Source organism: Branchiostoma belcheri, unplaced genomic scaffold, assembly GCF_001625305.1.
Source record: "Branchiostoma belcheri isolate BF01 breed outbred unplaced genomic scaffold, Haploidv18h27 scaffold402, whole genome shotgun sequence".
NCBI classification, from domain to species: Eukaryota; Metazoa; Chordata; class Leptocardii; order Amphioxiformes; family Branchiostomatidae; genus Branchiostoma; species Branchiostoma belcheri.
The window spans coordinates 65,686-76,674 of NW_017804024.1; the positions used below are offsets into that span (position 1 = coordinate 65,686).

At 40.0% G+C, this 10,989-nt stretch overlaps 1 protein-coding gene across 1 annotated transcript in view; it reads right to left on the bottom strand.

Annotated features, from left to right (window-relative positions):
* The window catches only part of LOC109477667, a 27,456-nt gene extending 16,673 nt beyond the window's left edge, over nucleotides 1–10,783 (bottom strand). Inside the window, exons 1-8 of the mRNA XM_019779006.1 lie at nucleotides 10,654–10,783; nucleotides 9,585–9,744; nucleotides 8,962–9,086; nucleotides 7,205–7,367; nucleotides 6,933–7,033; nucleotides 3,818–3,925; nucleotides 2,875–3,270; nucleotides 2,105–2,221 (exon numbers count right to left, since the gene is read on the bottom strand). Coding sequence (XP_019634565.1) covers nucleotides 2,105–2,221; nucleotides 2,875–3,270; nucleotides 3,818–3,925; nucleotides 6,933–7,033; nucleotides 7,205–7,367; nucleotides 8,962–9,086; nucleotides 9,585–9,744; nucleotides 10,654–10,783 — 1,300 coding nt within the window. The remainder of the gene's footprint in view (nucleotides 1–2,104; nucleotides 2,222–2,874; nucleotides 3,271–3,817; nucleotides 3,926–6,932; nucleotides 7,034–7,204; nucleotides 7,368–8,961; nucleotides 9,087–9,584; nucleotides 9,745–10,653) is intronic.
* Nucleotides 10,784–10,989: the final 206 nt, after the last annotated feature.

The following is a 10,989-nucleotide window of genomic DNA, read 5'->3' on the forward strand; positions in this document are numbered from 1 at the left end:
ACCTTAGGCCCTAAAATGAAGAAGCTGAATCCATTTAAACTAGAAAGGCCAATATTTGCTTTGGAGCAAATATAGCGATGGGTTCACCACATTTTACGACATGGCAGGGAAAGAATGAGAAACACTAGAAAGGCCAACATTTGCTTCGGAGCAAATGTAGGAATTTCACTCCATACCCTTCCCCAAACAAAAATGAGAGATTCTAAATAAATCATACTGCAATTATACAAGGACAAGCTGTTTGAATCTCGACAGGTATTTACAAAACTGGCACTTGGCAATTATCTCCCTTTTTTTACAAAGGTACAACGACACGCACTTTAAATCTCGACAGCTTTACTTTACACTTTTGACGAGATTGTAACTACTACTAACGGAAGCAAAATTTTCACGGCCTGAGAAAAATGGACATGTTCACGGAAGTATATATTCACGGTGGTGACAGTTGCAGGAAAAAGAAGTCCGGGAATTATTTCCTAACTGTAATGATAAGTTCACAATACAGAGGTGACAGTGAAAACCGTGAACATTGACCCCCCGCTTGCGTTGCGGTACAGTGAAAAAAATCGGGAATTACAGCAATCAATTTACTGAGTATGTTTGCTTAGTTTCCAGATGTTTTGTACTTGTAGTTTTTAAATGAACGAAAACCGATGCGCGCACAGATGTTACTTTTGTGACAACATCAAAGTGATTTTGGTTTGTATGTTGAAAAAAATTACAAAAAACTAACATTCGAAGTTATTGAAATTCTTGAGTAAGAACAATCAGTTTTGGAATGTTAAAAGCAAAGCAATGGATATTAAAACGAAAATGTTAAAATTAAATGTTGAAATTGTTAAAATGTAAAATGGTTAAAATGGTTAAAATTGTTGAAATTGTTAAAAATGTTAAAATTGTAAAAAGGATAATTAAAAATATCCAGTGTACCGGGGTTCGAACTCATAATGTCTGGACTTGCAGCCCTGCGCGTTACCAACCGAGCTATCTGGACACGTTTCCATTACTCTCTGCATTGTATGTCATATAAAGTGGACAACATGGCGGTAACGATCGCTTCAAGTACTAGTAAGGGACTTTCTAGGAGATACACTCTACAATTTTGGTGATTCTTCAGAAATCGATAACAGAATATATAATACTAGTCGGTGAAGATTGTGGAAAATTGTTGATACCGTGGCGCGCGCGTGACGATACACATTACGTACCGTTGTTTACAGTACTCGCGGGGCGCAGGTCATTGACCTCCCGCTTGCGTTGTTCCAACAGAGAAGAGCAAAATATCTGCCAGTTTTTGCGTCAGATTTTCAGTGTTTGTTAAAATCATATACAGGCATCCATGCAGCTATAATTCTTCCAACTAGTTCGTAGTTAGGTGAAATGTTTATAGGAATCACACGAATCGGTATCCAATATCAGAGTATCATGGCCCACGGCCGAGACCGCGTGGACCAGCTGCGCTGGTACGTGAAAATGGTAGTAAATAAATTAATTAGCCAACAGCCAATCAACAGCCACATCTGCAAACATGACCACACCTGCTTGTATGCCCATATTTGGGCCTTCCCCCGAATTCCTTTCTTATTACGTCACGCGCGTACGCCCCACAGTACTTTCCTATGGGGACCACTAAAAAGCAAATAAAACGATTGTAAAAGCTTGTATCAAAAAATTTAAAAAACGCCTAAGGGTATTTACCCACTCTACCTCTATACGAAATTACAGGTAATTTCGCCCAAAAATGAAGGAGTTGAATCAATTTAAAGAAGTGGCAGGAGGAGGAGGAGGAGAAGAAATATCAGAAAAAGCAATATGGGTTCACCACCACTTCGTGGTGTGGTGAACCCATAAAAATGGCAGGAGAAGGAGGAGGAGGAGAAACATCAGAAAAAGCAATATGGTTTCACCACACCACTTCGTGGTGTGGTGAACCCATAAAAAAATCGGGACGAGGCCGTAACCTAATTGTGACCATGACTGGCGTCCGCCACATGCAGCTCGGGCCCCCGTTAGAAATGTAACTTCGGCATTAGGAATACTGACCTACGAACAACTACAAGTTTAGTACACGTACATGCTACATGGGCTCATAACAGTGACTTACCACAGCCCTCCTCATCACTCCCGTCCGTGCAGTCTGCGATCCCGTCACAACGCTTCCAGGATAGGATACAGGCAAGTCCGTGTCCACAGCGGAAATGTCCCAGAGAGCAGCTGATTGCTTTAAGTTCATAATCATTAAGTTCTTAAAAAGGAATTATGTAACATTTTTGCATTTCATTCGAAAAAAAATCGTGATTGTAATTTTCTTCCACTTTATAACTGGACATATGCTATGTTTGTGCACATTTATGACATACATAATTCGCGCATAAAACAGCCCGCACAAAGCGCAAAGTTTGTGATGCCAAACAAACAAACATGGCTGACAGCTGTGTTTCTAACTGTTGAACACACTCGTTAAGCTTTTATTTACAAATGGATCCGTAGAAGGGTTAATTCAAGTCTGTAAATAAATTATATATTTATATATATAATTAGTAGAAAATTTACTATCGCCCTAGTGTTACATAATAAAGCTTTAAAGATTTTGAACTGATTCTGCTTCATCGGAAATTATTGTAATTGGGTGGGGCAGATAACCCAGTCCTTGCAGTCAATGGTTGAATTGTGAGGAACTTACAATTATTGAGGTTTTTAATCGCAAGGAGCGTTCGGAGCGGCTGACATTCGGCGCAAATTTGGGTCACAATCCCACTACTGTAAAATGATCAGGATGGGGACGAATTGATAGCTAACTGAGTCGGGGAGAATGAAGGAACTGTAATTTTGAAGAAAACGTATGTTAATCTTATAGGACGTTATGTGACGTACCTTCATCCAGCTGGCAGATAAACTTGTAAGCAGAGGAGCACGGTGCGTCATTCCACTCTGATCCATAGTAGTTCGCGCAGTTTTCTCCCTCGTTACCGTTGGGTTCTCCCGGCTGCCAGAGGTTCCAGTCGGTACTGATGTCGTGTTGATTCCCGTCTTCCCACACCCACTCACCTTCATTGTTCCCATCATTTAGGCCAAACCAGAAATGTGAGATTGTATCCACGGCGTTCTTCAGCTCTCTCACGAAGTTGTCCACGTCTTTGTCCTTCGGCATGGCCAGGAGCGCCCCGTCCGCTGCTGCTGCACACACCTCTCTGGCCTGGCTATAGGTTTTGTCTTGGTTGTACGCCTTGAAGCACGCACCCCCGTATGCAGTATAGCCAGAGGGACAGCCTGTAGAAATATGATACCAAACGGGTATAACTGGGCCTTTCATCTGACATTGAGACTATTTAGAGCATTCTTACCACTTTGCTAGTTAACTACTTGTACACCAAGTCTCACTCTGTAGTAACAACATGAAGGTTACTTTAGTAATTCGAAGTACCTATGCATGGTTAACGCAAGCACGTGCAACCTAACCTCTCAAGAAATGTATTGTACTTTCAATAAGTACATTAACTCTGGTTGAAATATCTTTAAAAAGTATGCATTTTTGCATTATGAGCATGAGATGAAAATCATTTTAGGTGCGCCGGGGCATCAGAGACATGATTGGATTGTCGAAGGGTGCTAACAATAGAGCAAAATTGATCAAATCTATCTGAATGTACCTTTATAAACTCAAATACAGAATCCACATTGTACATGACGGAGACTACTTTAGCTTATTAACGTAATGACGAATGCAAAAACATCAAAGCCTACGTTATACTAATTACGTGACAACTGATTGGTCGGTTTTATTTTGAGACGAGGCACCAGACGATATCCTACTCACAGCTCAGTCCATCCTCCTGCAGTTCCCAGGAATCCCGACAGGCGCACGTTCTCCCCCCCGGATGGGCAAGGCAAAGCTCCTTGCATCCTCCATTGGACGAGGAACAGGCTGATATACGGATACACGAGCAAGTTAAGATTCCAGATATGATTGTGTAAAAACAAATACTCAAACAGTGAAGTAATAAAAGTCAGTTGCCACAGATTGCAAGGTTTTTCCAGGTACAAACATATTACGACAGCTAAAGGTAGCGGAAGTTATAACAGCTAAGTATATTTTCACTAATTACATGTATTGTTATCAAATATAAACGTTATTTTTGCACAATATATGGATGATTAAGCCATTATTACTCGTTTTAATGTAACCCAATTATTGACCAAAGAGGTATACTGCACTATCCATAACCAACCTTTAAGGGCTATTTATATAGTCTATTTATGTATCATGTATCAGCTTATTACTTATTATCATATATCATATCATATCATAGCAGATGACGTCGACCAATCACAAGGCTCCATTTCCCATTGGTTATCAGGCCAAAACATTAAAGTGGTCGTTTTCACAACGTGATTTCGCGAGAGTTACGGTTTACAAACACGTGACCTTATTCACACGAGACTTTACTGATACGTGACGTAAGCAATTGATCAACAGTGCCAGGGAGTTTATATCGTCCACCATCTCTATTAAGTGAAGGCTGAAGTGCTCTGATATATATATAGAATACAACACGGGGTATTCCGTATCGCCCGAGGTACCAGCCCGACCGCGCGTCGGATCGCCCGACGGCCGAAGGCCGGAGGGAGATCCGATCCGCGGGAGGGCTGGGACCGAGGGTGATGCGGAATACACCGTGTTGTATTTTATTTATGTCATACCCACCCAAGAAAACACGCCTTTCAATGCAAAATGAGCAGAAAGTTGGTGTCCCTAAACCAAAAAATGCAACAACATCAATTCCAACGTCCGAATTTTGCATTCGAATTTTCGAAAGCGTTGCACGCGGTTAGGGCGAAACGCGTTCGAATCGTTCTGTGGAACATTTGGAAGGGCCGGGCCGTACGCGGTAAGAACCCCCGGGCCGTACCGCTAGTTATCACAGGGGCCGGAACACCTGTATCGAACGTAATCGCGGCCCAGGTAGGACATAAGATTAATTATCCTGATGAAGGCGACAGTGGTCGCTGAAAATTTGATCCCTGTAAATAGTGTGTTGGAATAAAGTTTAACGTTTTATTATGATTACTACCAACACAGATGAACTTTCATGATAATATTATAACATTTGATCATCTTCATTTCATTCTTTGTTTTAATTTGAACATGTCATCAAAATGGTACTAATCTTCATACTGCACCGATGAAAATTTTTACGGCGATTATATCCCAATTATCATGATTCCTAATTGACAACTTCCCAAGCTATTTCCACACAAATGCATAAAATGTAGATTTTAATGAAGAGGTCATGTGCTTAACTACTGATGAAATATTGAAATTAAACATTACCAGAGGAACAAAGTTTCACAATCACATATCAAATATATGTAATTTGTGTTGACATAACCATATTTGATGGAGGTATGCGATCTCCGAATTCTTGTTAAGGCCACACCAAGTAAATTTTATGGATGACGTCCGCGCGCGCATTGATTTTGGCCTGTTCCTCGAAAAAAACACAGGAAATTCCGCTTCCTGTAACTATGACCAAAGAGTCACGACAGTGCCGCAAATCGTCAGATTGACGTGAAACCCGTAACGCGAAAACAGGACAGGACGACAACTGCTGTTCCACCTGCTTTGATGATGAATAAAAGACTTCTTGCTTGTTACACTGTGTCACCTCATTAAATTCGTGTCCTAACATTTGTTGTCTCCTAGTATATTTCTAATCTAGGCATCTTGTTTTTTAGGGCCCTTCTTGTTTTTTTTTCGCCCTCTCGCATTAGATTTAGGGTCTCCAAAGGACGTCATCCATAAAATTTACTTGGTGTGGCCTAAGGTAGTAATACTATGCTCTTTAATCCTCAACAGTACACCTTCCCGGACTGATTAATCTGTACACCTGGGGTCCGCGCGGACCCCAGAGCAGTTTTTTGCTAAGTTTTAGAAATTATCAACATGCTACCAGCTCAATTGTTTTGCAAACTGATGTGTGACACTCTGTGTCCACATTACATACGAAAATTATACATTTTGAACTTTTTCTATTTTTTGGTGAAGAAAAGAAGACAAGAAGAAATACACGATTTTTAAACCCATTTCAGACTGAAGGGGCTTTTGAGGCCCAACTTTGATCTTAGATAGCGGCTAAACGGCTTGCGCTAGAAGTATCAAATTTGGAGACCTTTCCTAAAATGTCTCTGGAAAAAAGTTCATGTTAGTTTAATACTAGTAAGTTGATGTTTTTTTGTGTTGCCATGGCAACGGGTTTGTAGCAGGCAGTTTTTTTAAATAGAAGTAATTTTGGTTTAAACATAAAAATTTTCTGAGTTTTACAATGTATATTAAATTACACTTCTTTTCCAACATTGATAACATCTTACATAATTAAATATAAGTAAAATCATTTAATATGCATAGAATATGGTAATTTGATGACGTCATTGGTCAAAATCCAATATGGCGGACTATATTATTAGCTCTGACGTCATACCATGTCATAATTACACCAAAGTTATTAAAATTTAATTCTATTACTACACCATTCTCTGAAAACTTGGTAGACATACGATGAGTGCATAAAAACATATAAAAACGGAAATAAGGGAATGTATAAGAACGCCAGTGTATCCATTATGATCGAAAGCCGGCTGGGGTCCGCGCGGACCCCAAAAGAAAATCAGATATAATTTTTTTATAAATGGTAGAAACGGAGTTTTCTGCACTGTATTGAGAGACAACTTTGTGGGTGACAATTACCTAAAATTTCAGAAAAAAATCTTTAGAAACAAAAAAGATATTACAGAATATATAGTGCTGGGGTCCGCGCGGACCCCAGGTGTACTGTTTAGGGTTAAAAATAACACTGACTGTGTTTCACAGTAACACTCTTACAAACACACGCACATGCCACCGGAAATATAACCTTCCTGGCAAAGGTAATTACCATTGGTGACGTTATGAGGAGACGCCGTGGACAGGAAGATGTCTCGTGGCCTCCTCAGTTCATCAACCAGAACAGTCTGATTCATGCTGGACTTGGATAACCTGGAGTTGTGATATATAACGTTATGTCAGCAAATCGTTACATAGAGATGCTGAAGGGAAAATGTATTACCTGTTCAATAGCAATTGCTTTTGAATTCGTCTTAAATTATCCATGATACCTACAGTTTCGTACGAGAAAGTTTAACTAATATATGAAGGGGATTTTCTTGCCTTATGACTTCACCAGTCGAGTAAATTGTCCAGTAGATGTAATCAGCATCAGCCGCTATCCCTCCGACACGTTCCCCGTATCCAGGCTTAACAAGTTGTATATCGTTGCCGTGCATGTCTGAGCTGTAGATTACGTCGTTAACGGAATAGTACAACCGATTCTCTGGTTGGAAGAAAAACACTTTTTTAAAAACAGAAACACATCCAGATTACCATCGAATCATCACTTGCATGATAATGTTGTTGTTCATGTTTAAAGAAAGTGCCAATATTAAATAAATACTGCAGAGGACCAAAAAAAAAAACATTTTAGCACTAGAAAGGCCAATATTTGCTTTGGAGCAAATACAGCGATGGCTTCACCACATTTTACGACATGGCAGGGAAAGAATGAGAAACACAAGGGAAAACAATGCTTTACATTGATATAACTATAATATGAAGTAACATACAACTAAGACTACAACAGTTGGCTAGCTATTCCCTACATTATTGGTTAGGATTTTTAATTGCATAATGCAAACTGTTGATTTTCAAAAAAAAAACGTTCATGCCCCGCATTCCAATGCTGGAGCAGGAAAGCTTGAAATACCTACCAAAACACTTGAATACAGACATACTGTCAGTATGGAAATGGTCTGTGCAGGTGTTAATCAAGTTAAATCCCAACAGCCAATCAGCAAGAAATGCTCTGTGCAGGTGGAAATGGTCTGTGCAGGTGTTAATCGAGTTAAATCCCAACAGCCAATCAGCAAGAAGAAGATAGGAAAGCTGCATGCCTATTGGTTGATGCCCTGCATTCCATTGTGATGACTCATGCCAAATGTGGTTAACACTGCCCACTGACACAGTAATACATTTGCTATAATACAGCCAAAAACTCAAATAAAACCATTCTAAAAGCCTGTATCACAAAAATTTAAAAAACGCCTAAGGGTATTTGCCCACTGTACCTCCATACCAAATTTCAGATCCTTAGGCCCCAAAATGAAGAAGCTGAATCCATTTAAAGATATGGCAGGAGGAGAAGAAGAAGGAGGAGGAGAAACATCAGAAAAAGCAATATGGTTTCACCACACCACTTCGTGGTGTGGTGAAGCCATAAAAAATGATTACATAGTTACAGGTGCGAGGTAAGCAATGGTAAGTCAAATTAGTTTATCATTTGATTCGATCCAACATTAATCGTCGTGTACACATAACTAACATAAAGTAAACCTTAAGGAGTTTATATCTTATGATCACCGAGCCCTTTTCAGGCCCTTCCAATGTAGCTCCTACCCATGTAACCCCAATTTTTTTAGAGTTTTAGGGTTAACGCTTGAGAAAAACATTCATTAGTTTAAAAGGAAAATCGTTTTCTTAGACATTTTGTATTGTATAAGAAATCACGTTTCAGTAGTTCAGTAGTTATCTACCTCTTCTTTTTCCTTAATGTTGCCATCATGTGACGTTCTAAGAACGTTTTGGAGGGCAGACGACACCATTAATTCACTTGTTTCCTGTTTCAAACATGTCTGTTTAAAAAAAGGCTGTAACTAGCTTAAGTTTTTACATTTTTTTAGATCACCATCTAGCCATGAAGATGAAAACATGGCGTCCCTGATCAAAGTTTTGGCCCTACAGATAAAAGAAGGACACTAGAAAAAGGCGGGGGGGGGCATGTATAACTTAACCGCAGCAGTATTATAACAAACTTGTCCTTTGTGGACTAATAGGTTGTTACCAGGATGTTTCTCTATTGCTTGTTTTCTCACCTGTGTAGTCTACTGCAATGCTAGTGGCGTAGGGATGAATCAAGCTCCTAATGATAGTAGTCTGGTTGTTGCCGTCCATCGCTGCACGGCCAATAGCCCCCATGAAATCTGACCAGTACATGAGTCTGTAAAAAAATTATACACTACATGAAGAAACATAGACACAGTTCATCTGAGATGTCAGTAAAGAGCAAAATAAAAAAAATAACTCGGCACATTACTTTTTTCGTGATTACAGCAGAACTATTTTCCATTTTTCTCTTGACCCTTCTCAGACCTGACTTTTTTTACTGCCTAATGAATTTTACTTGGCCTCAGGTAGCGCCGCTGTATTGCGCCTACATTTAATTTCTAATTTTCCGTCAAATTTCACTATTCTTTTTTGATATCGCGGTGCGTAAACAAATGTATGCTTGGGACGAGCAAAAGAAATGAAAATAAAGCCAAAACAAGCAAATACTTGCGCGTTGGGGACAAATTTGCCGGAGCGTTTTCGGATGGAGTCTCATCACCGACTATGACCTCTGACATCATTCCGCTTGAATTGTTTTGTCAATTCAATAAAGATGATGTCTAACACACTACAATCATTTTTGAGCCCTGCTTGTTTTAAATGAAATTACCCGTTTCTGGGATCCAGGACCAGCTGCCCAGGGTAGCGTTGTGATGTCAGAAGTGTCCTGACAAAAGATCCGTCCTTCCGGGCTACTGAGATGCGTCCTTTATTGTCGCTCCAGTACACATTCCCACCAGCATGGTCCAATCTTAGGCCCCACACGTATGCTACATTTAACAACAGATGGAGATATATGTTATATGTTGCAGTCAGTCGTTATATGTTGCAGTCAGTCGATCAGAACAAAATGAGGGGGGGGGGTACATTTTATTCAAATTGCGTTGAAAACTCAATATTTATGAAGATTTTACAAATAGTGACTTTTTTACTTTAAGCTTAAGGGTGGATGTTTTAAACTGACCAGAACAGCAAGGCCGTGATTTTTCTTGCAATTTTAGTCCACAACAAGGGAAATCGTAGATTTCAAACCTCCGGGTTTTTTTTTCTATTGGTTTAGGTTATTTGTTTGTGTGTAGTATGAAAGTTATGTGCGTAATATGTTTGTATGCCGGTTTCATGGCTACTGACGGTTGGTTCGGTATGGACTGTTGATTAACGTGTCTCAGTCTGACAGCCGCGCCATTACCCCCGCCGTCATCCCGCGCCGTCATTGCTGCGCCGTCACCCAAATTTTTTATCGGAACCAGACACCCCTCTGTTTGACCCCTTTTGAATGGTAAGACCCAAAACTGCAACCTCCCCATTCCTTAACAACATAGTAAATTCCATTTTCAGCATAACGGGGGTGTCCGGAGCACTTAAAAACCTTTTATTTCGATGCCCATAAGCACATATGCAATTAAACAAAAACGTTCTGCACCATCTGCAGCCCAATAGCAATACGTATACCGAACAACAGACCAATCCGTCCAGCCGATCGCGAGAAACAGCTGCTGACAGAAATGTTTCGAACAATAGTAAAACCTCCTCGCGGAAGGATATCTCCTTCCCCGGAGGTAATGAATGCCCGGCCTGTATTTCAAGCGTATACATTGTACATGTGAAATTCCGTAAGACATACTGTACATGTACAACGATGATTAGTAATAAGAAATGGATTGACGATTATCACCCACTGTTTGCTTCTAACTCCACAATGGTCTCTAGCCTACTTCCATCACGACGAGTCCGTTCGATGTCGTCATCAGTTGTCCAGTACATGAAGTCAGTCATAGGGTCATAGTCCAGTGACCCGTGCAACCCCATATGTGATGACACCTTGACCTTTGACCCGTCCTTGACTTCAATTTGAAATATTCCATCCTCGATAGAAACAAACAGGAAAGGTTCTCCTATTTTTGTTGAAAATAGACGTGGAAAACTGTTTTTGTTATTATTGTTTACAAACATATGAGGTTCTATTTGCCATTACATGTATACATGTCGGTTTGTAAAATATTTCCTTACAAAAA